The sequence below is a fragment of the Symphalangus syndactylus genome, chromosome 5 (assembly GCF_028878055.3).
Source record: "Symphalangus syndactylus isolate Jambi chromosome 5, NHGRI_mSymSyn1-v2.1_pri, whole genome shotgun sequence".
Classification (NCBI taxonomy): Eukaryota; Metazoa; Chordata; class Mammalia; order Primates; family Hylobatidae; genus Symphalangus; species Symphalangus syndactylus.
In genome coordinates this window covers 143959022-143984746 of record NC_072427.2, presented here as the reverse complement: position 1 = coordinate 143984746, position 25725 = coordinate 143959022, and the positions used below count along the sequence as shown (strand labels likewise).

At 39.7% G+C, this 25725-nt stretch overlaps 1 protein-coding gene and 1 pseudogene across 8 annotated transcripts in view; both read right to left on the bottom strand.

Moving 5' to 3' along the window:
• Positions 1 to 25725, bottom strand: part of LRP6 (LDL receptor related protein 6) — a 162809-nt gene that overhangs the window by 29415 nt on the left and 107669 nt on the right. For 7 of the 8 annotated variants that reach the window (XM_055280615.2, XM_055280616.2, XM_055280617.2 and 4 more), the window contains 8 exons: positions 20778 to 20994; positions 19996 to 20285; positions 17905 to 18131; positions 15495 to 15679; positions 14526 to 14852; positions 6183 to 6385; positions 3126 to 3337; positions 1557 to 1747 (listed from right to left, as the gene is read on the bottom strand). In XM_055280615.2, coding sequence (XP_055136590.1) covers positions 1557 to 1747; positions 3126 to 3337; positions 6183 to 6385; positions 14526 to 14852; positions 15495 to 15679; positions 17905 to 18131; positions 19996 to 20285; positions 20778 to 20994 — 1852 coding nt within the window. The remainder of the gene's footprint in view (positions 1 to 1556; positions 1748 to 3125; positions 3338 to 6182; positions 6386 to 14525; positions 14853 to 15494; positions 15680 to 17904; positions 18132 to 19995; positions 20286 to 20777; positions 20995 to 25725) is intronic. The other variant, XM_055280623.2, reaches the window with a different exon arrangement.
• The window catches only part of LOC129483347 (mortality factor 4-like protein 1), a 225020-nt pseudogene that overhangs the window by 165061 nt on the left and 34234 nt on the right, over positions 1 to 25725 (bottom strand).

Here is a 25725-nt window from a genome sequence, read left to right as displayed (position 1 = left end):
TTTGCCATGTTGGCCAGGCTGGTCTCAAACTCCTGACCTCAGGTGATCCACCCTCTTCAGCCTCTCAAAGTGCTAAGATTACAGGCATGAGCCACCACGCCTGGCCTGAGTTCCCACATTTCTTAACGGTATATATACATACACTGTGTATATACAGTGTATATACTATACGGTTTTAAATTTTAAACAAAACTAGATCTTAAGCATTTTTATGAAATTTAATTTTTAAAAATCATTCATGTCAGTGCACACAGATCTACCTTATTCTTTTGAATGACTGTAATATTCCATACACTGATATAATAGAATGTATTTCTCCATGAAGGACTATCACAAATAATGCTCAGCAAATACTCTTATACACTTACATCAGTATTTCTCTAAGACAGCTATCTACAAAGGAAATCACCAGATCAAAGGGAATGCATATTTTAAATTTTGATTATTACTGGCAAATTGTCTTCTAAAAAGGCTCTATCAATTTCCACTTCCACCAAAGCACATGAGGGCATGTCATTTTCTACCATACTGGCCAATGCTAGGCAATAACCAACGTTAACATATTTTTGCCACGCTCACAGACACAAATAGTATATTTTAATTTCATTTACCTGATCACTAGGGAGGCCAACACAGACTATAAGGACATCAGAAACTGGGGACAGAGGAGGTAATTATAATTACAGACATAAGATTGCAGAGAAATGTGAAAGTAAAAGTGTATCTTAAGACAAACAAATAATTTAATTTAGTTAAAATACCAGAAAGGTAAAGGCCACGATGAGGTTGTGAAAGGTGAATACTAACTTATACCAACTTAAGAGTACAACTAGACTTTTTTCCTATAGGTTATGAAACTACCCTGAAGATTTTTTAAGTAAAGCAGTGACATTAAAACCATGCTTCAGAAAATTTAGGAGCCATGTGTAAACTTTCATGGAGAAAAATTGGCAGGGAGATCAACCAGAGGCTAGGATTTGGCCAGAGATGACAAGAACATAAACTAGAGCAGAAGAGTTAGGAAAGGATGCATTAGAAATATATTATTTACGCCGGGCACGGTGGCTCATGCCTGAAATCCCAGCACTTTGGGAGGCCAAGGCAGGTGGATCACAAGGTCAGGAGATCGAGACCATCCTGGCTAACACGGTGAAACCCCGTCTCTACTAAAAACACAAAAAATTAGCCGGGCGCAGTGGCGGGTGCCTGTAGTCCCAGCTACTCGGGAGGCTGAGGCAGGAGAATGGCGTGAACCCAGGAACTGCATTCCAGCCTGGGCGATAAAGCAAGACTCCGTCTCAAAAAAAAAAAAAAAAAAAAGAAATATATTATTTACAGAACCAAGATCAAGAAAACTTGCACATAGTTACATAACAGAGGAGTAATCATGTTGATGGTTGAAGAAAAAGCTCTTCACCAACCAACTTGATGCTGACTACATTTAATGAATAAAACTGCCAAGAAATGTGCCAAAAACAATACGATGCAAGAAAAACACAATAGATGAACCATCTTAAAAACTCAAATTAAAATAAGGAAACATATTTCTTGGGTACCTGAGAGATCACTGCTTTCAATTCGCCGGAGATCTGAATCAGCCCAAAAGAGCTTGCCCAGCCTGCTATCAAGGGCTAAAGCAATTGGTTTACTTAAGCCGCTGAAAAAGAGAACCTCCCGTTCTGTCCCATCCAAAGCAGCCCGTTCAATTTTAGGAGACCTTTCCTGAAGATTGGTAAAATACATATACCTAGAGGGAAAGGAGGAAAAAATAAGTTACTGGAGTAAGAAACCACATAAAATGAGAATATTCTTATTAAGACAAATGGAGGTAGAATATTTTTAAGTATTGTTTTTAAATGTTTTAAAATACGTATTTTTTGACCAGGCACAGTGGCTCATGCCTGTAATCTCAGCACTTTGGGAGACTGAGGCAGGGGTATTGCTTAAGCTTATGAGTTAGAGACCAGCTTGGACAACATGGCAAAACCCCATTTCTACAAAAAATACCCCAAACATTAGCCAGGCATGGTGGCATGTGCCTGTAGTCCCAGCTACTTGGAAGGCTGAGGTGGGAGGATCACTTGAGCCCAGGAGGCAGAGGTTGCAGTGAGCTGAGATTGTGTCACTGCACTCTAGCCTGAGTGATCAAGCCAAACCTTGTATCCAAATATATACATATATATCCTCTTTTATATAAATATATATGTATATATAAATCCTCTTTTATATAAATATATGTATATATAAAAATCCTTTTATATAAATATATACACATATATTTATATATTTACATTTTTAAAAGGTTATGGGATACTTTTACTACTTTTAATAGTAGCAACAAAGGTACACATAAGTTATTAGGGAGCTTTCATAGATTAACAGAATAGTGTTAGACATAGGCACATATATGTTTTCAGAATAATACAATAAATTAAAGATCGGTGACTAGAGAGACCTGAACACAAAATTTTAAATTCTTTATAATTAATCTATTTAATAACTAAAAAGAAGTTACATATAAATCACTTCTTATATTTAACTTCTAGATTTCATCCTTTTCCTCTCTTTTGAAGTAAGCTACTTTACTTGCTGAATACCTTATCATTGACTCAGATACAACTGAATATTGCGTATTTATTAAATGCAAAGCTCTTTATTAAATGAAAGGAAGCATATTAGTTCTCATCATAAAGAAAACTGATGTCTAGTGGTAAATACAAGACTAAAAAATAATTAAATGTAAGGTAGATTGGAAAGGACTAAGTGTAACTCGGAGAGGCACAGATACAGAGTACTGAGTATTCAAGAGGGGGCAAAAATCACACCTGGCTGGGATGAGGTAGATCAAGGAAAACTTCCTGGAGGACGTGGCAGTTGAAATGGTCCTGCAGGTGTGGTTAAGACTTAGAATTAAAGCAATAGTGGCCCAGGAAAGAAAGTCCAGGCAGTGAAATCAGAGAAAGTGTAAGACAACTGTTAAGACAATGCAGAGACAAACGAATAGAGAATATTGAGTTGTTTGCTGGAGCACAGGACACTTAAAGGTAAATAAATAACAGGCTGAAAAAGAACGGTGAGGAGAATCTCAGAAGCCACAGTATCTGAACGCCACTTTAGTAACATACCCTTTCTCTGGGTTTACCACAATGGCTCGAGGTCTGTCCTGCTCGCCTTTTAGCACCACTCCAACCGATCTCCCATCTAATCTTGTCACATTAATGACATTGGTAGCCTCACAAGTCCAGTAGATGTAGCGGCTGTAAATATCAATGCTGAGGTCATAGGGTTGTATTTCCAGGTTCTGACTCGGAACTGAGCTCACAACCACAGTAAAGCCCTAGGGAAAAAAAGACACACACAGAAAATTAAACTCCAGGGGCAGATAACCCTGAGGCAATCACTCACAATGCTTACACCTACATGGGCACACAGCTGAGAAGGCTCTCTCAAGTCTTAAGGAGTATTTCTTACTGACACCTTTTTTTATGGGTAATGTGCTTCTTTGTTAATACACATGTCAAATGTTCCTTGGGTTATCCTGCTGCTGAAAAAAGAGCTGAGGTCAGATAGTTGCTCCAAGAACCTGATAATGCCTTGATTAAGAGATGGGAGTCTTTCCTTTTCCTTTTCCCTCTCCTCTCGTCTCCTTTCCTTTGTGGAGATGGTTTCCCTCTGTTGCCCAGGCTGGAATGCAGCGGCATAATCTCGGCTCACTGCAACCTCCCTGCCTCGGGTTCCCGTGATTCTCCTGCCTCGGCCTGCCGAGTGCCTGGGATTGCAGGTGCGCACCACCACGCCTGGCTGGTTTTTGTATTTTTGGTGGAGACAGGGTTTCGCCGTGTTGGCCAGGCTGGTCTCTAACTCCTGACCTCGAGTGATCTGCCCACCTCAGCCTCCCAAAGTGCTGGGATTACAGACGGAGTCTCGCTCACTCAATGCTCAGTGTTGCCCAGGCTGGAGCGCAGTGGCGTGATCTCGGCTCGCTACAACCTCCACCTCCCAGCCGCCTGCCTTGGCCTCCCAAAGTGCTAAGATTACAGCCTCTGCCTGGCCGCCACCCCGTCTAGGAAGTGAGGAGCGTCTCTGCCCGGCTGCCTATCGTCTGGGATGTGAGGAGCGCCTCTGCCCGGCAGCCCCATCTGGGAGGTGAGGAGCGCCTCGGCCCGGCCACCCCATCTGGGATGTGAGGAGCGCCTCTGCCCGGTCGCCCCGTCTAGGAAGTGAGGAGCACCTACGCCCGGCCGCCCCGTCTGGGAAGTGAGGAGCGCCTCTGCCCAGCCGCCCCGCCTGGGAAGTGAGGAGCGCCTCTGCCCGGCCACCCCGTCTGGGAAGTGAGGAGTGCCTCTGCCTGCCCGCCCCGTCTGGGACGTGAGGAGCGCCTCTGCCCGGCCACACCGTCTGGGAAGTGAGGAGCGCCTCTGCCTGGCGGCTGTGCAACCTTCCAAGTGTGAAGTGACAGCCTTCGTTGTCGAATGAATGAAGACACTGGCACTGATTATATAACACCTTGGCAGCTATCTCAAGTCGATGGTGGAGGTATTGGAATTATAGAAGAAAGCAAACACACAAATTTGACTAAAGGCAATTCTGTGACTTCTTTCTATTGGCCCTGGCAAACCAAGGTTATTCTGGATGGAAATAGCCTTGAAAAGGTGATATATATGTGAACGTATCTGATTTTTTTTCCCCATATAATTCTTACTTTGTGCATTTGATATTCGGTTGTGTTTGTAATCACGGAAAAATAAAAGCATATAAAAAAAAGAGATGGGAGTGAGAGGGTGGCAACTGTCTTCTCTAAACTGGAGACAACTGTGGCTAAAACCACACCCTAGAAATATCTCTAAAGCAGCGGATTGCAACTAGAGGCAATATTGCCCCGCCATGGGCATTTGGCAGTGTATGAAGACATTTTTTACTGTCACGACTGTGGGAATATAACTGGTATCTAGCAGGCAGAGACCAGGGATGCTGTTAAACATCCTACAATATTCAGAGCAGCCCCCCACAACAAACAATTAATCCAGCCCAAAATGACCACAGTGCTTGTGAAACCCTGCTTGAGAGATAACAGCAACTAGTAAAGGCTACAAATCAAATCATCTCCTTTTCTGATTCTCAAGTCTACACATGCAATTTTTTTAAAATAAAGTCAAGCAAAAAGAGAGGCTTTGTCCATTTGTGCCATCTGATCTGTATCTTATTGGTATCTCTGAAGTAACATATTCCTTAATTTCTATCTATTAGTTATCAGCCCATCAGTCCTGGCCTATATGGTGGAAAGTACATCTGGAGAACACAGCTATTACTACACCCTAAATGATCTCTCAGCAGCCCTAAATATATTACCTCCTTTCTCTTTATTGTAAGATGAGACATAGTGAAAAACGGTACTCTAACTTCCCTAAATTTTAATACATTCAAGATACAACTTACGATCATTGCTATGAAGAGGACAACAAGTAATTATTTATAGTATTATAATCCCAGTCTGACAGGGCTTGGCCACAGAAAGCAAGCAAAGAAGTATCGATAGCGATGTGTAAATCCATAAATGGCATGTAAATGGGTAAGATTTATTGATAATATCCTTATTCCCATCCCACAGTCACCAAATAATTATGACCAAAAAAACCCACTGGATTAATAACATGTTAGATGTTTTTAACTAACTACTGAGATTGTGTTGTATGTTTCATATCCTCTGAACCTTCTAAATAATAGTTAACTAGTAATGTAACCGTTATTTATTGAGTTCCTGTTACATAACACATAAGAGCTATGTGCTTTGCATTCTTTTCAGCTAAAAAAGTTCATAAGAATCCTAAGTGAGGGATAGAGCTGGAATCAGAACCAAGGCCTATTTCAAGGCTTCTAATACTCCGTACAAATAGAAATGTAAGGAAAAAGACTTCATAAAGAAATGTAGGGGGCAGTCACAAAGCCATTACCAATGTAACAGCTTAAGTAAGCCTAACAATTTTCATCATAATATCATCGTCAAACAATTACTTACTCAAAATATCGTCAGAAGGGAAAACTAAGCTACTAGGTCCAGAATTTCAGTTTCATACACACATACACACACACTTAAGCAGAGTCAAGACTTAAGTGAAACAGAATGGTTGGTGAGTCCAGTTATTAGTCGGGAGAAATGAATTTTGAACCAAGCTCTCAATTACCTGGCTGCCATCTTCTTGTGCCTTTCGGATCATGTTTTGTCGTGAGTCAATCCAATAGAGTTGCTTGTCCAGTGGGTCATAGTCAATGGCCCGGACATTCCGAAGGCTGTGGATGGGAAGGATGATGTCGGGGCTCTGTTGTTCATCAATCACCATGCGGTTGATGGCACTCTTTTGACTGAAGAGCAGGAAAGTGGTAGGAGCTTAAACAGAAGAAAAGAGAAAATCTGAAATCCAGTTACCCTACATCCTCTATCATCCAATGATTTGATCGGCCTGTTGTATGTATTTCATACAAAACAGACATAGATGTTGAAGAGCTAAGGCTGAGGACAAAATTCTTTGGCATGCCCTCAAAAACTCTCTTCAGAGTAACACCAATCAGCTCTCTGGTTACCAAATCAGTTATGAATTTACCTAATGACATAGCCATCTACCCTATTTTTCTCCATCTTGTCCACAGAGATACCACAGAAAACTTCATTTCCATCAGGTATTTGATATACAAAATTCTCCTCGTCTACCAAGTGAATAACCCTTAACCTATTCTGTCTGGTGGGTGGCAGGAAGCCTGGGCTTATATAAATTAAAGCAGAAACTTCTAGACTGATTTTACACATGACAGGGCAAGACCCATCTCAAGGAAAAAAAAAAAAAAAAAAAAAAGGCTGATTTTAGTCTCAGCCTTCTCATTTGATCTTAAGTCACTGAGCCTCTCTAAGCCAAAGTTTACTCAGCAGTAAATTAAGTCATAGCCATCTTGTCCCTCTCACTGAGTTACTATGAAAATTTTACAACATATATGAAAATACTTTAAAAACTGTAAGGCACTATATAAATGTAAATTTTTAATGTTTTTAATAACTTAAAAATTATTTATAAAAAATTAATAGAGATGGGGGGTCTCACCATGTTGCCCAGGCTGGTCTCGAACTCCTGGGCTCAAGCAATCCTCCCACCTCGGCCTCCCAACTGCTGGGAATACAGGCAGAGCCACTGTGCCCACCCATAAATTTAAAGTAATTATTTATTACCAGTAGTTGTAGTAATAAACTTGTATTAACAGGCATTGAACCTTAATGGATTGCAGATATTATTTTGTTGTGTGTGTATGTGATGACGGCATGGAAAGAGAGCAGGTAAAAATTACAAAAACTAATAATAATAGATGCTTTATGATATGGTTTGGCTGTGTCCCCACCCAAATCTCAACTTGAATTGTACTCCCACTATTCCCATGTGTTGTGGGAGGGACCCAGGGGCGGGTAATTGAATCATGGGGGCCGGTCTTTCCCGTGCTGTTCTCATAATAGTGAATAAGTCTCACGAGATCCCAAGGGGTTTCCCCTTTTGCTTCTTTCTCATGTCTCTTGCCACCGCCAGGAAAGAAGTGCCTTTTGCCTCCCACCACAATTCTGAGGTCTCCCCAGCTATGTGGAACTGTAATTAAACCTCTTTTTGTTCCCAGTTTCCAATATGTCTTTATCAACAGCATGAAAATGAACTAATGCAGTGGTGCGATCTCGGCTCACTGCAGCCTCCACCTCCCAGGTTCAAGCGATTCTCCTGCCTCAGACTCCCGAGTAGCTGGGATTACAGGTGCCCACCACCATGCCCAGCTAATTTTTGTATTTTTAGTAGAGACGGGGTTTCACCATGTTGGCCAGGCTGGTCTCGAACTCCTGATCTCGTGATCCACGCACCTCAGCCTCCCAAAGTGCTGGGATTACAGGTGTGAGCCACCATGCCCGGCCAAGAATGACTTCTGAGAGACTACCAACAACTTCAAAGTCTAATACCATTTTTTAAATCTTCACTAAAATATCTGTATACATTTCATAATTATACTCTATTTTCTTAGTGTTTAGACATCACCTAAATACAGGAGAATTTTGTCCTTCTCAGGAATATAAAACATAAATAGCCAAGCCACGACTCCTTGCTTTATTTCCTCCTATTCCGCATTCTTCACAGCTCCATTATTTGTGGTCTCTCAGCTTATTTTACATTTACACTCAAATGAATACTGGCTTAAATCCCAAAGGAAATCAGTACTCACAAAGAAACTTGGTATTTACAAAACTGCAATTCTGCTTTAAGTTCTTCATTAGTTAAAAACCCACACTAAGCTTGGAAGATTTAGAAAGTTATCCCAATGATCCTACTACAAATCTCCATTTCTGGAGTCCATCATACTAATACATCGATCTAATAACTTTTAGCAATTTTTGTGGAGTCCATACTTCGAGTAGTAAAAACACATCACACAGAATAGCTAAAAAGTCTCCCACTATGATTTTTATTTTAAAAAATTGTATTTTGGCAGTACTACTTTCTTAGTAAAGCAAGAAAAAAATTTTAAAGGTTCTAAATTGGCTGGGCACAGTGGCTCATGCCTGTAATACTAGCCCTTTGGGAGGCTGAGGCAGTAGGATCACTTGAGGCTGGGAGTTCAAGATCAGCCTGAACAATCCAGCAAGATCCCCTTCTGTTTAAAAGACTTAGAAGAAAGATCCCAGAGTTTTAGTTCCCACATTTTCTTGCCTGGGAAGCAATTAATCAAATATATATTTGGCTCCTAGGATATTTTGCTGGGTACTCTCTTTTCTAAGAAAAATTTTAACCTTCAATAAGATTCCACAATTAGCTGTGGATCTTGCTGTTCTAGAAATGTGGATTAAGAGAAAGCCACATGTGGCTCCAAATAAATGCCTGCTCCAAAAAGTCTACTCAAATATGTTAAAAATTACAAATTAACTGGTTATTTCTAAAAGACAGCTAATATTTTGACCTACTTTCAAGTCAGTAAGTGCTTAAAATGACAAAGAATATGCCATTTTAAAAGCCTAAATCCACCCTATTAATGTAAACTCTAACCACCTCTCCCACATTTCCTTCAGAATGGTGCTTTAACAACGACCTCATCTGGTTGTCTGAGTCTCGCATTCCCACAATGAAGACATCAGAGAAGCTGGAGGATGAGATGTACATAGGAGGGAGCTTTTCAGTTCTCTTCTGAAGGCGTATGTGTTCACTGGTAGCTTCGACAAAGGTGTTGCTCTTGTTTAAGAATAGAATAAACTATAAGGCCAAGCCCATCATGTATGACTGTACCATTTGTGCTCTGTGCCAGGGGCATTGAGTAGGAACTGAAATCCAGTCCACACTTCCTTAGCCATGCCACACACCTATAGGGCTCAATCTGCTCAGAGGAAACATCTTTTTCCAATTTGCACAAAGATGCCACAGAGGCCACTTCAGTACTGAATAAAGGATTACACAATCTGGCTTCCCATCTCCTCTCTGATCTAATCTCTTTATTCACTTCATTCCAGCAACACTAGCTTCCTAGGTGTTCCTCTAACATGTTGGACATATTCCCCCAAGACCTTTTGCATTTACTATCCCCTTTTGCTTGATAGGTCTTTTCCCAGATATCTGCATAGCTCATTTCCTCACTTCCTTCAGTTCTTGACATAAATGTCATTTTTTTCAGTAAGAACTTCCCTAACCACCCCACTTAACACTGCAGTCCCTGCCACCATCACCCTTTCTTGCTCTTCATATTTCTTCATTATACTTATTGCCACCTAACCCCTGACATAATTTATTTAGTTTATTATCTGTTCCACTGAATTTCATTCACTGCTATATTTTCCAACGGCTGAAGTAATGCGCAGCATGTAATAGGTGCTCGATAAACACTCATTACAATAATATACGAACAAACAAAGAAACAAGCAATAGAGCCTAGTGCAGTGGCATGTGCTCATAGTTCCAGCAACTCGGGAGATTGAGGTGGGAGGACTGCTTGAGCCCAGGAGTTCAAGTCTAACCTGGGCAACACAGTAAGACCTGATCTCTTACAAAGAGGAAAAAAAGCCAGAAAGAAGAACTGGGTGACAAGGACAGCCTTGTAGCTATGATTTTGAAAGTAAGAGAATAAAATCTGAGATGAGGAAAGGAAAAGAAAAATTTATTTAGGATCTCCAATATATTACCTATCATACTAAATGTTATTTAATCCACAAAATTACCTCTATTTTATAGGCTAATGCACTAAGGATCTGAAAGGTTAGGCCGGGCGTAGTGGCTCATGCCTGTAATCCCAGCATTTTGGGAGGCCAAGGCTGGTGGATCACCTGAGGTCAGCAGTTCAAGACCAGCCTGGCCAACATAGTGAAACCCCGTCTCCACTAAAAATACAAAAATTAGCCAGGCACCGTGATGCACGCCTGTAATCCCAGCTCAGGAGGCTGAGACAGGAGAATCAACTTGAACCTCAGAGGCGGAGGTTGCGGTGAGCCAAGATCACGCCACTTTACTCCAGCCTGGGTGACAGAATGAGACTGTCTCAAACAAACAAAAAGTCTTTCAGCCAGAACCGCCATCTTCCAGTAATTTGCCAAAATGATGAACACAAAAGGGAAAGAGGAGAGGCACCCGATATATGTTCTCTAGGCCTTTTAGAAAACATGGAGTTGTTCCTTTGGCCACCTATATGCAAATCTATAAGAAAGGTGACATTGTAGACATCAAGGGAATGGGTACTGTTCAAAAGGAATGCCCCACAAGTGTTACCATGGCAAAACTGGAAGGGTCTACAATGTTACCCAGCATGCTGTTGGCAGTGGTGTAAACAAACAAGTTAAGGGCAAGATTCTTCCCAAGAGAATTAATGTGCATATTCAGCACATTAAGCACTCTAAGAGCCGAGATAGCTTCCTGAAAGGAAGCTATCAGAAAATGGAAAGTGATCAGAAAAAGAAGGAAAATGATCAGAAAAAGAAAGAAGTCAAAGAGAAAGGTGCCTGGGTTCAACTGAAGCACCAGCCTGCTCCACCCAGAGAAGCGTATTTCGTGAGAACCAATGGGAAGGAGCCTGAGCTGCTGGAATCTACTCCCTATGAATTCATCGCATAATAGGTGTTAAAAAAAATAAAAGACTTCTGGACTGTTAAAAAAAAAAAAAAAAAAGGTTAAATAATTTTCCCAAGGTCACAAAGCTGTTGGGTAAAACAGCGTTATGTGTTTCTCCAGGCCTTGCCTTGCCTCTTCATTCATTTATTTAACAATAATTTCTTGAGTGTCTACCACAGACTAAGTGTTATTCTAAGGCGCATAAGATATATCAATGAAGAAAACAGAAAAAAAATTGTTGCTTCATGGAGTTTATATTCCAATAGACAGACAATAAGCAATAAATATAATAAAGAAGGAAGTTATATAAATAGTAGAGTGTATAAATTACATAATACATAAAGAGGTGAAAGTGCTATGGGAAAAAGAAAAGAAAAAGTACAGATAAGGGGCACTGGCATGCTGGAGAGAATGGCAGCATAATTTTAATTTTAAATAGCATAGACCAGGTATCACTATGAAGGAAACAATTAAGCAAAGACTTGGACGTGAAGGGTATCCACGCAAATATATGCAAGAACACTCCAAGCACAGGAAACAAGCAGTTCCACAGTCATGAAGCGGGGGTACCCAGGCTCATCTGAAACCACCAATGAGGCCAGTGTGGCTGTCATGAAGAAAGCAAGAGAGACAAGAGTAAAAGCTGAGGTTAGAGAAGAAAACTCAGTGGTGGGGAGTGAGAGTGAAGAAGGGGTTATGAAATGTGGGGTATAGGTCATGTAGGACCCAGCAGGCCATTATAAGAACTAGGTTTTTATTTTTTATTTTTTTTTTTGAGATGGAGTCTTTCTCTGTCCCCCAGGCTGGAGTGCAGTGGCGCGATCTCGGCTCACTGCAAGTTCCCCCTCCCGGGTTCACGCCATTCTCCTGCCTCAGCCTCCAGAGTAGCTGGGACTACAGGCGCCCGCCAACACACCCGGCTAATTTTTTGTATTTTTAGTAGAGACGGAGTTTCACCGTGTTACCCAGGATGGTCTCGATCTCCTGACCTCGTGATCCGCCCGCCTCGGCCTCCCAAAGTGCTGAGATTACAGGCTTGAGACACCATGCCCGGCCAGAACTAGGTTTTTATTCTGTGTGAAATGAGAAGCCAAACTTCTCAAAAGAGATGGCTATATATGTCACTGTCCTTTCCTTTTTTCCATTCACGTGTTAATGTACTGCATTCTGCATTTCACCATTACATCCCTGAAATTACTCTCTTCAGGGTTAATAACCACCTTACCCAAAAATCCAATGTATGCTATTTTAGACCTCCCCTTACTCATTCAACAGAGTTCATTTTTGAAACAACCTTATCTCTGTCTTCATGCCTCTATTCTCTCCTGCTTTTCCTCTTACCTCTCTGGTTGCTACTTCTCAGTGTTCTCTGTGAACTTCTCCTCCTCAACCAGAGTTGCATAGTTTACCAAGTGCCTTCTTTTCTCTCCATCAGAGTTAGCCCACTGATGGGGGTTATGGCCCACAAGTTAAATCTGGCCTGCTGCCTGTTTCTGTAATAAAGTTTTACTGGAATTCAGCCACTTCCATTTTTAAAATGTATTGCCTGAGGCTGCTCTCACACTACCATGGCGAGAGCTGGGCAGAGTTCAGCAGGTGTGACACAGCCTAAACACCCACAAAGCCTATGAGAGAAAGTTGCTGGCTCTTGAACTATACCTTCTCTTTAGGTAACCTCATTCATTTTAAATACATCCTGGTAATCCCAAAATTTGTATCTCCAACCTCATGTCTCTTCTCTGATGATAGTCCATCATCTATGACACATAATCTAGAGGTCATCCTTGCTTCCTCCCTTTCTTTCCCACACAGAACTCATTAACAACTTCTGCTTGCTCCAGCTTCAAAATACATCTCGAATCCATCAACCTGTCTTCAACACACATGCTGCTGCCACCACCATTGTCCAGGTCTACCTGCATTACCACACTGGTCTAACTGACTTCCCTACTACTGGTTCTTCTCCCCAGAAATCAGACCATGTATTGTCTTTAATCTTCATAACAACCCTATACAGCAATTACTATTATTATTCCAGTTTTACAAATGAGAAAAAGTTAAGGCTTAGAGAATTTATTACCTGTATAAAGCAAAAAAGCTAATGTGTGGCAGAGATTCCAAAGTATAACCTCTTAATCATTCTACTGTATGCTTGTGTCCTTTCTCTTTCACAACTGAAGTTGGCATCAGAATAGACCAAATTTTTCCTATGGGAATTCTGACACATTCTCTCAAGCACAAAAGAAAGTCATGCCAATAGTTAATTATCTCTAATATCCTTAGCAGTTTGTTACTTTCCACCATATTGACCCAAACCCTACACCCCTCCCATAATCTACTCTTTCTGATCTAATCTACTTATTTCTTAATCGTATCTACCAATTTGTTCTTGTGTATCCACCAAGAAATGGGCCTTCATATATATTTAAGTTATATTCATATATATTTAAGCCAGGTTTCCCCTAGCCAACAATGTTTTGTTACACACTTTGTTGTTAGTGTTATGTGTGTACTTGCCGGTATTTAAAAATCAGGAGATGAGGGAGTCACACACACAAAAAATCTAGATTCAGATTCAGGACCGAATGAAAAGATCTGGTAATATCAGCTTCAGTTAAATTGCAACTGCCTACTATGTTCATCAACTATTATAGTTTCTCATCGACTATTACTTTATACTGGGTTACATGTTCTCATACGCATTTTCTGTATGACCTGTTAAACATTTAAATTTTTTATGATTGTCCTACTCTATGCACTTCAAAGGACAAGTAAGTTGTGTTTTGGGATTCACTGTTTTACTGTTTGTAATGTTCTTCCCTTCCTTTACAATAAATATGATGCATGAAACTATGCAACTTTTACACTTAATATTTAATGTCCAAGGGTAAAAGACTTAATTTTTCCTTTTTTTTTTTTTTTTTTTTTTTTTTTTTTGAAGAAAGAATCTCTCTGTGTCACCCAGGCTGGAGTGCAGTGGTACCATCATAGCTCACTGCAGCCTCAATCTCCTGGGGCCAAGTGATCCTCCTACTTCACCCTCCTGAGTAGGTGGGACTACAGGTGCACACCATTACTCTGGCTAATTTTTTTATTTTTTATAGAGGCAAGGTCTCGCTATATTGCCTAGGCTGGTCTTGAACTCCTGAGCTGACGCATTCCTCCCACCTCAGCTTCCCAAAGTGTTGGGTAATGGACATAAGACAATGCACCAGCATAAGACTTAATTTTTCTATAACATCAAATTGCTATCATCAAACAAGTAATAAGTAACAAAAACTTGCATTCCCCTACCCTTTAACCAAACAAATGACCCCCTCTGGATTTCCACACTTTTTAACTTTAGAAAAAACACACACTAAAGTACTTTGAAAATGCTGCTTTCTCTCATTCTAGCCTGCTTTGGAGGGAAATGCAGCTTACCACTACAAGTCCTGTTGTCAGCATTAAGAGAGTAGTGGGCAGGGCATCCACAAACAAAACCCCCAACTGGCACAGCCAAGCAGAGGTGGGAGCAGTGCCCATTGCTGGAAGCACATTCATTCCACCCTGACTGTCGAGATGAGTGAAAGACGAGGATGTCCATCACATAATCCAAATGACCCTGAATGATAGTGCGGTTTTGGCCACTGGTTTTGTTGGCACGCTCAATGCTGCGTCGGCTCCAGTCCGTCCAGTAGATATAATCTTGGTACTGAGTTAAGCCAAAAGGATGAGGCAAGTCATCTGCTATAACTTCACGGTTGAGCCCTATTTTCAGAAAGGCAGTAAGTAGACAGGGGAGAAGCACAGTGATGAAATATGTGAGAATACAACTGTCTTGCTGGCAAAAAGAAAAAAAAAAAAAGCCCTAACATATAAAACATTACACTGTAAGCAATTTAAAATAGAAAAATTCATTTAAAAGCAATTTTAATTGTTTTCTAAAACGAGACCAGTTCTCTAAAATCAATCTATCTTCTGACCCCATGCTTCAAACTTATATTCCTGCTACAAATCACTCAGTTTCCTAAAATTCTTGCAAATGGTCTACTTTAAATGTGGTTTTATTTTCTCCATATAAGGGTCTACAGTTCTTTTTGTCTTCTTGAACTACAGAAAGAAAAGATGGAAAGATATATATTTTACTGGTACAAAAGTCATTTCAGGAGTATCTAGGGAGTTACAAATTTCATTACAAGCCCAATAATAATGAAACTTTCACATAATAAAAAGATGAATCCAAGTACCTGGATCACTATTAATAACAAACGGGATACAATTCCAGAACAGAAGAAGAATGGACACATTCATATGAAGTTGTATTAAAAGTATCTAACCAATGATAAATAGCAGCCACTGATTTCTGCATGGAAATAATATACTGTTTGAGTAAAAAGCAGTAAAGCTTACCAAGCATATTTGAAGATTCTATTAAGTTGGTGTCCAGGTCTGTCCAATAAAGCCTCCTTTTAGCATAATCAATAGTTAGGCCGTTTGCCCGCCCCACATTTGGAACTAAGGTAGTACGTTCACTTCCATCCATTGCAGCTCTGTCTATCTTAGGTTTTCCACCCCATTCAGTCCAATACATAAATCTAAATTCAAAATAATAAATATTTAACATTTCAATTTTTTATTATCTGGGGAAGAGTCATATTCATGCAAAGTAACTAAATAAATTTAAAGAAAACATACAGCAAATCAAGGAAATGGGTTAAACAAAATCATGGCTACAATGCTTTCAATTATTTTGGCACCCTAAACTAAGTATTTTTTCCATATCCCAAAAAGGAAGTGAGTCAGCTTTCCTTAGTCTTTCCAATAAATTTGTTCCATCCAAACCTAGGAATTGGAAATAAACCAATAGTTTATTGCAGTACTGGCATTTATAAAACTAATATTCAAGAAAACAGCAAAGGTTTAAAGCTCTGGTCTCAGAATCTGGTTCACTTCCGAGTAAAATATTTTTATATATTTTTGAATATTAACTAATTTGAGTTTTTAATATGCTGAACTTACTTTTTGACTTGTGTAATCAACTCTTCCTCAAAATAAGTTGCAGAAGTAATGAAAGGTAATTATGAATACTAAGCCTTTAACTTCTGAAGTCAAAAGCAAAGCCTGAAAATGTATTTGGTCATATGGTCCAAGGGAGCATACTATATGGTAAGAACAGCAAACCACCCCTTGATGTGTCCACTGGGCAATGAACACTACACTACACTACAACAATCTCTGTGAAATTTTAGAATAATTATTTTGCTGTTATTTTCCACTTTTGAGTTTTGCACTTTAATCTTACAGTAATCCTACAGTATGGGCTTTTTATAGATGAAGAGGCCAAAGCACTACAAGAAATGTGAACAATTTATCTAATGTCTTCAAGCCAGTTAGATGACAGAGCTAGAACTAGAACCGAATCCCTGGCCAAATGCCCTTTCAAGTAAACTAGTGAGGTGCTAGTTTTTGAGACTCTTGAATACTGGAACTAAAAAAGCACATCACATGCCAGCTCTCACGAAATACCTGAGGACAGATATTCACTCATCAGCCTGTCAGCTGATAGCTGACTTGGTAGCAATGTATGAACATGCTTTTCTGAAAACTGAAGGTGTCCTGCCTTTATATGCATTTGCAATTGTCAATTGACAGGCATGTGCACACCACAAGAGCCAAAGAGAAACAACTGTGAGAGAAATTTCATACTTGCCAACAGCAACCAATTAGTCCCAACTATTAAACTTATCTGCCTGGCAGCTAATGTTTAAAGCAAAGATCACCACAATATGTCAGTGATGACTAGATGAATTACTAGCTAATCATGGAATCAATGTCATTTCAGGGAAACTATTTTAAGTAGCAAATATAGTAAACATATTTATATGTTCACACTGTTTAATTCTTTTTTTTTTCAAGACGGAGTCTTACTCTGTCGCCCAGGCTGGAGTGCAGTGGCGCGATCTTGGCTCACTGCAACCTCCACCTCCCGGATTCAAACAATTTTCCTGCTTCAGCCTCCCGAGTAGCTGGGACTACAGACACATGCCACCATGCCTGGCTAATTTTTTTTTATTTTTAGTAGTTACAGGGTTTCACCATGTTGGCCAGGCTGGTCTCGAACTCCTGACCTTGTGAGCTGCCCACGCCTCGGCCTCCCAAAGTGCTGGGATTACGAGTGTGAGCCACCACGCCTGGCCTGTTGACTTCTTTTATAAGTGGAATTTTTCTTCAAATTTCAGATTTCTTAGCTGCTGGCTTTAAAAAATTTGCTGACTCTTGTAAAAAGGAACACCTGCCCTTGAAAAACGTCATGTTGTAAACAGTTTAGTCTATCTTGTAATAACAAAGCTACTGCCAGTTTATAATAATGATCAAACCGAACTATCCATTTTGAATTAATAAATACTCCAAAATAAAGCTTTTTAAATGTAGTTTTTTCTTAGCTCACAACATTGTTTCTGTGGGTTTACTTCAATAGGCCTGGAAACTAGTATAACTGGGAAGGAGTGCAAGCAACTACAGATGGATAATACCTGTTGGTATACACACTTAACATATCAATATACTCAACAGTAACATTTGATTATTAACCCATTCCCCTCTTTCTTCACCTAAAGTTAATTATGACAAAAGTAAAATTAGCTAATTATTCATTCAAATCAGCAAAATATCAATAGTGTTTTTAAAAGTTCATCTATCATTTAGTTCTCAGATTCCTAATAAGCATTATTTAAAACATTAAGAATATCATCTGTAACTATGCCATGTTCCCCAAAATGTACACTGCAGTTGCAAAGAATGCACATGTAAAGCTGTTTACCCTTCGGCAGGGTCCAACGCAAGAGCTCTGGGACTATCTAGGTCTTTCCACACCAAAACTTGTCGGTGCTGCCCATCCAACTTTGACACCTCAATTCGATTCGTTCCTGTGTCTGCCCAGTACAAGTTCTTCCCAAGCCAGTCTACTGCCATGCCTTCTGGATAATCTAAGCCGAATTCTACCACATGTTCCAGTGCACTGCCATTCATAAAGGCTCTGCTGATGGTCTGCAAAATAACATTAACAACTAAGTCATATGGCATAAGTCTAAACCCTATCCAGAAAGAAGGTTTGGTTTGGTTTTTGTCAGGGGCAAGAGGATCCAGAAGTGCCAAGAGGCATACTATTTCCTAATAAAATTCACATAACTTGCAAGTACAGAAAAATTTGATGTCACTCTCTAATAAATGCAACTTCAAGTTTTACTGCCAATTCAGGGGAGAAATTTTAAAACTCTAAAGAACCAAAAATTTATTCTACTAACAGCAGAATGACTTTACTTTTAAAATTTATCAGTCATCAAGCAGAAAAGCTGTGACCACAATGCTACAGATCTTAATTAGTAGTCAATTTTCTAAAGGTGCTAAAGATTATGGCAAGTCATCATGCCTACCATACAAACGAATGTAACTATTATACTACCATTATAGCTTTGAGTCCCATAAAATTTTTAAAAATCGTAATTCAAACTAATAATAGATACTACATCTTATCAAGTATTATCCTATGTACGTTTTGTCCATAGATTTTGTCACTTAATACAACAGTCCTGCAAGTATGGCATTACCCCTATTTTATTTTTCTGAGACGGAGTCTCACTCTGTCACCCAGGCTGGAGTGCAGTGGCATGATCTCGGCTCACTGCAACTTCTGCCTCCCAGGTTCAAGTGATTCTCGTGCCTCAGTTTCCCAAGTAGCTGGGATTACAGGTGTGCGCCACCACGCCCAGCTAATTTTTATATTTTTAGTAGAGACGGGGTTTTGTCATGTTGGCCAGGCTGATTTCAAACTTGTGACCTCAGGTGATCCATGTGCCTCAGCCTCCCAAAGTGCTGGGATTACAGGCGTGAGTCACCATACCCAGCCACCCCCCATTTTCAAGATAAGGAAATTTAGAAGATCACCCAATGCAAACCAAAATTTATTTATTTCATTTATTCACTTAATAAATTTAACTGAACACCATTAGAATCCAACTCTGACTCCAACACCCCATGTTTTCGCATATTACAAAAAAGTTTACATGAGTTATCTGAAACAAGCCCAAAACAATCTGGAAGAAGAAAAGATTATTCTTCAGATTTATAGGTCCGGAGCTTCCTCTCTGGCTATCCTGGTATTCTTTTCAGTAACTATTCTAGGAAGAAGAAAATAAAGAATAACTCACTGTTGGCCTTTTCCGCCTCAGTCAGGCCCTAAAATTTTGTTTAAAGTAAATCAAGAATTTTTGTTTAAAGTAAATCCATAGCCATTTTATGTGAAGCACACATTTCCTTACTCAGCTAATTGCAGAAAATGTCATTCATCATTTTCAAATGGAAGAAAGTAGAGGAAGACTATGGCTTGCAGATTTAAAACACTCTGGCAAAGTATCTGTATTAAAAAGCATCTAATAAAATACTGAATGGGCCTTTCCCTTCACTTAAAAACTTAAGGGTTTTGGCCGGGCGCAGTGGCTCACACCTGTAATCCCAGCACTTTGGGAGGACAAAGCAGGCGGATCACGAGGTCGAGAGTTCGAGCAGCCTGGCCAACATGGTGAAACCCCGTATCTACTAAAAATACAAAAATTAGCTGGGCGTCGTGGCACACACCTGAAGTCCTAGCTGTTCAGGAGGCTGAAGCAGGAGAATCGCTTGAACCTGAGAGGCAGGGGTTGCAGTGAGCCGAGATCACACCACTGCACTCTGGCCTGGGTGACACAGCAAGACAACGTTTCAAAAACAAACAAACAAACAAAAAAACTTGAGGGTTTTTGTTGAACTCTGCCTGTCAAGCAATGAGGGAGGTGGGTCACAGCATGAAGATTCAGAAATTCTAGAAGTTCTCCCTTTTAGTCCCTAGCTTTAATATTCCAATTCTTTTGCTAACCTTGAGTGATATATCAGTCCAATAAATTCGGTTGTCTGTCACATCAAAATCCAAAGCAGAAGCTTCTTTGACACCAGTGAGTGGAATAGCCACATTATTATTGTTTGTTTCCAAAGAAATTCGTCTGATATCTGCTCTCCGTGAAAACAAAAGGAAAGCCTCTGGGACAATGCAGGTCTTCATGTCACTGATGAGTTCAAAGCCAATAGGGCAAGCACAGCGAAGGCCCTGAGGTCTATAGAGGCAGAGATGGCTACATCCCCCGTTTTCCTCAGCGCAGGGGTTGGAACCTAAAAGATTAATTATAAAAAGGGCACAGAAGGACACACACATTGACACATCCAACATATTTTCACTTTTAAATTACTTAAGCATTTGGTTCACAAATGCCTGTGATTACGTCTTGCTCCCAATCTCAAGTTTCAATTCTAATATTACAAACAAGTAATATGCAGATTAATAGGGAGTAAAAGCATGGTGAAGTATTTTCCTTTAATACCACAGTAAGCTTTAAAATAAGGTATATTATTCATACTATCAGACTGAATTCTTTTGATGAAGGTGTGCCTGTGCATGTGTATTCAGCCCTTCAATTCAATCTGGGTAGCTAGAGTAGTAAGTCAACGTTTAAAAGGTCCCTTCTCAGTATTAAAAAAAAGGTGGGGGGCGGGGGAAGAAGGTTTCTAAATTGCCTCAAAACATCAATAATTTACACTGCTGACTATCTCCAATCTTTTTTCATTCCTGGTTTCCATTTCTAAGAAAGCTTTGGAGTTACTTACCAATCACTCGATGAACATTTGTGGCCTTTAGGCCCATGAGGTCAGGCAGCTGATCTATGATCACTTCCCTCTCCGCACTTCGTTTATGAACTCTTTCAATGCTACGCCTCTGCCAGTCAGTCCAGTAAACATAGTCACCCAACAAAGTAAATCCAAATATGTGAGGAATTTTGTCTTCCACTAGTACTCGTCTCCCAGTGCCATCAGTATTCATGACCTTCAGGTTTAAATTCAAAAGAGAAGGGGATGAACTATGTATTTATTCTTCAGGTAAAAATAACAAATCCAACTACCTGTTGTATAAAAATCCAAGAGTCACCTTGGTATTCCTATTACAGTGCTTTCTCAAAATTATATGATGATTTTATAAGAATGATTTCAAATATTCCATATAAGCCTCTATTTGACCACTTTTCCCCCCAATCTCATATTATTCTTCCTTCTAAAAATTCTGGCAACTTTAGATTATGCAACTCTTCTATTAAATGATTGTGGCAAAATTAAAAATACAGTATCATCACCTTAAGTTTGCACATTTGTTTTCAAATTATAATGTACCTTCACATACATTATTTTATCATATATTTTGTTTTATAACATCTTTTATTTTATCCTGAGAGCGTTGCCTATGGAAACTGAGATTCACGTAAGGTCACAGAGCTTGTAAACACAGTTGATGTCTTTTTCAGGACTCTTTCCACTTAGCATGCTTTTTATTTTGTTGTTGTTGTCAGTAACAACAAAAAACAGATAAAAGGGATCTCAATAAATCTCTCATTCCTCTGAGATTATAATCACAAAAGTATCTGGATTATACGACACCCTCTCTGCATCTAAGTTTCAAGAAACTAGGATGTACTTTCTCTTTCCAACTACCTAATAGTAACATTATTAAATTCACTCTGGCATTCATATTGTATTCACAGTGCATTCACCACGCACTATTCAGTGTTGACTTACTTGGAATACCTTTATTGACATAATATAACTAATATTTGCATATAAGATTATATCTGATACCTTTTTTGGGGGGTAGCAGATACTGTTCACATGTACATGTTTTTAGTATGAAATGACATTTCTAAAGGCTAATTTGCCCAGCACACAGGCCCCTTTAAGTGGCAGAAATGGTCTCAGGTAGGGACTTGAACACTGGGACTCTGGAAGGCTTGCTCCATCTTTCAGAACAGAACAAGGTCTTCTCAGTTTCTACTGCAGCATTTCCAATTGCATTTCCAGGAACATGTACTGCCACCTCATCTAAAATGTCATATACTTAACAGTGAACCTATGTTCTGCATTAGGGAGAGTTCAATCATTCTATCAGGGAGCACCCAACACAGAGTGATAAATATTCTGTATTATACAACACTAAAATATTACTTTCTTACAAGTTAGTGGTATGTTAAAATATGCCTGATTCGGCTTTATTCTTAGATTTAATTCTATCTTATTTTGCATTATCTTACATTTAATAAATTGCGCTAATTTTGCTGATCTTTACATTCAAATGTTGGCCTTCCTATTAAAATTTGCTGGTGTAAAAGCATAAACTAGATGCCCAATATTGAACTTTTAAAGAATAACACTTATATTTCTATTTCAAAACTATTATAAGATCAATAAAATCTTTTCTCTTTCAGCTATATCACTTTACAACATTTTTGTTTATTTTGATACATAAATAGCTTAAACAAAAGATGGATGATTAAGTATGAATTAGGAAAATGGGGCAGGGTATGGTGGCTCATGCCTATAATCCCAGCACTTTGGAAGGCCAAGGCAGGAGGATCACTTAAGCCCTGGAGTTCAAGACCAGCCTGGACAAAATGGCAAGGCCCTGTCTCTACAAAAATACCAAAAAATTAGTCAGGCATGGTGGGGTAAGCCTGTAGTCCTAGCTACTTGGGAGGCTGAAGCAGGCAGATCACTACAGCCCAGAAGTTTGAGGCTGCAGTGAGCTATAATCAAGCCACTGCACTCCAGTCTAAGTAACTCCAGCCTGGGAAAAAAATCTTTAAAAAGAAATAGGTAAGAATAAAATTAAAAATCATTGTGAGAAAAATAATAAACGCCACAATTCCAAGACCTTTTTAGTAAACATAATTCTTGTTTGTTTTTTGTTTTTTTTTTTTTTTGAGACGGAGTCTCGCTCTTTCACCCAGGCTGGAGTGCAGTGGCGCGATCTCGGCTCACTGCAGGCTCCGCCCCCCGGGGTTCACGCCATTCTCCTGCCTCAGCCTCCCGCGTAGCTGGGACTACAGGCACCCGCCACCTCGCCCGGCTAATTTTTTGTATTTTTAGTAGAGACGGGGTTTCACCGTGTTAGCCAGGATGGTCTCGATCTCCTGACCTTGTGATCTGCCCGCCTCAGCCTCCCAAAGTGCTGGGATTACAGGCGTGAGCCACCGCGCCCGGCCTCTTTTTAGTAAACATAATTCTGCATCTTCTATTTACCAGTTTCCCTTCATTCTTCTGTTCTCTAAAAAATTTCTCATGATCAGCAAACAGTATTGTGGCAGAAACAGATTTGTATTTCAAATATAAGCTTTATCACTCAGTGGGTACCCTTAAGCAAGTCTCACAAATAAAATAGGGATAGCAGGCCAGGCGCAGTGGCTCACGCCTGTAATCCCAGCGTTTTGGGAGGCCAAGACGGGCGGATCAGAAGGTCAAGAGATGGAGACCATCCTGGCCAACATGGTGAAACCCCGTCTCTACTAAAAATACAAAAACATTAGCTGGGCGTGGTGGTGCACACCTGTAGTCACAGCTACTCGGGAGGCTGAGGCAGGAGAATGGCGTGAACCCGGGAGGCGGAGCTTGCAGTGAGCCGAGATCGCACCACTGCACTCCAACCTGGCAACAGAGTGAGACTCTGTCTCAAAAAAAAAAAAAAAAAAGGACAGCGCCACTGCCATCACTGAATTAATTAAGGATCAAATAAAATAATGCTAAATATATAGCACAGTATTAGATGCACTATCTGGTAAATACTGGTTCCTGCCCTTTAAAACCATTTTATTAAAATGCTTTAGTTCCTAAATGTAAACAGCTAAACGACTGTATTTAATTATTTAATGTAGTGCTTCAAAATAAAAATACATAAATATAAAAGAATATATGAAAATAAAAGACCAAAACAACCACTCACTGTTCAACTGAAGACAAAAACCAAGAGACCTTTATGCATCCTGAAACCAGTGGGAAACTACATAGGTACAGGCTCCCATTTCCTACTCCCATTTTTATTGTTTACTTTTGATAGTTAGACATAAAGTAACTAAAACAGTAAACAAAAAAGAACAAATATCTGACAATTTCATAAGAGTACACTTTTGCTGCTCTACCAGACCCCTAACTCACTTCCCCGCAAATCAAACAACAATAGTAAAGACATCTAGTAAATGCAAACCACCATGACAGACATGATGAATGCTGACAAGCTTAGAACAGGGCCTCTTCCAGCTAAGGTATTACAATCTAACTGGGGAGGTAAACGATATTTACATTAAAATTACACACATATCCCCTCTCTGTAAGTAATCAGGAAAAACTTCAGGAAATAATAGGAGTTGAAATTCATCCTGAAGAATTAGAATTTTGGCAAAGAGAAAGAGAAAAAGATTTTCCAGAAAAAAACAAATAATATGAGTTAAGACATAGCAAAGCCAAGGATGCACACAACACGTTTGACTTTGAAAGAAATGCCTTGACTGAGATAGAAAGAACACATGGGGGACTCAAAGGATACAGCATCAAGCAGATACCTATGGCAGGTATTAAATTCCAGGATGAGGAGAATTACAGAAAGCAAGAAGCTTCTGAAAGCACTTTAAGCAGAGTGACACAATAAACCCGTGTTTCAGAAACACTTCATTTATCTCTGTCACTCTGTTTAGATTGTGTTAAAGATAAATAGCTTATTTTAAATGTAGAATTATGAAAAAATAAACTAATATTGAATTATGGTTAGCAAAATATTTTCAATGTCTGTGAGATGGCAAGAGAGGTCCAAAATCCCTTATCTGAAGTCAGGGTCAGTTGTATTCCTGAATTCAGACTGTTTTTGTCTTTTTTTTTTAAAGAAAGGTTAACACAATGCACATAGCATATCACCTCTACATGGGTTCAGGGCAGCACTTTATAACCAAACATGTTAATATTTCTGCAATAAAACATGGCCAGGCGCAGTGGTTCACGCCTGTAATCCCAGCACTTTGGGAGGCCAAGGGAGGCGGACCACTTGAGGTCAGGAGTTCGAGACTAGCCTGACAAACATGGTGAAACCCTGTCTCTACTAAAAATACAAAAATTAGCCGGGAGTGGTGGCTAACGCCTGTAATCTCAGCTACTTGGCAGGGTGAGGCAGGAGAGTTGCTTAAACCCGGGAGGCAGAAGTTGCAGTGAGCCAAGATCGCACCATTGCACTCCAGCCTGGGCAACAAGAGCAAACTCTGCCTCAAAATAATAATAATAATAATAATAATAATAATAATAATAATAATAATAATAATAATAACAAAAAATAAAAGTATGCCCGCCGTGTGGGATAAAGACTACAAATAGTCTCACACTGGTTCAGGTCAAGTTTTCCACCAAATGAATTAACGAAAGCAGCATTTGGTTTTCAGAGTCCTTTGGATTTCAGAATTGCAGATAAAGGATTATAGATCAGAAATACTTTGCTCATCTTCACTTCAGTCCCTTGAGAAAACTGGGGTTTGGATCACTGTTAATACTGCTCTAGATACAAGCAACGGTCTCAGGAAGAAGAGAGCAAAGGAAACAATGAAAAGAAAAAGGTCTTCAGCAACATTTGCTGAAAGGACAACAAATGAAGACCACGATCAAAGTATTAATAAGCTCAACAAAGGTACTAACAATGAAGGTATTAAGAATGGCACAGTGGCGAGGAACTCAAAATAGTTCCTGAGAAGGCACAACT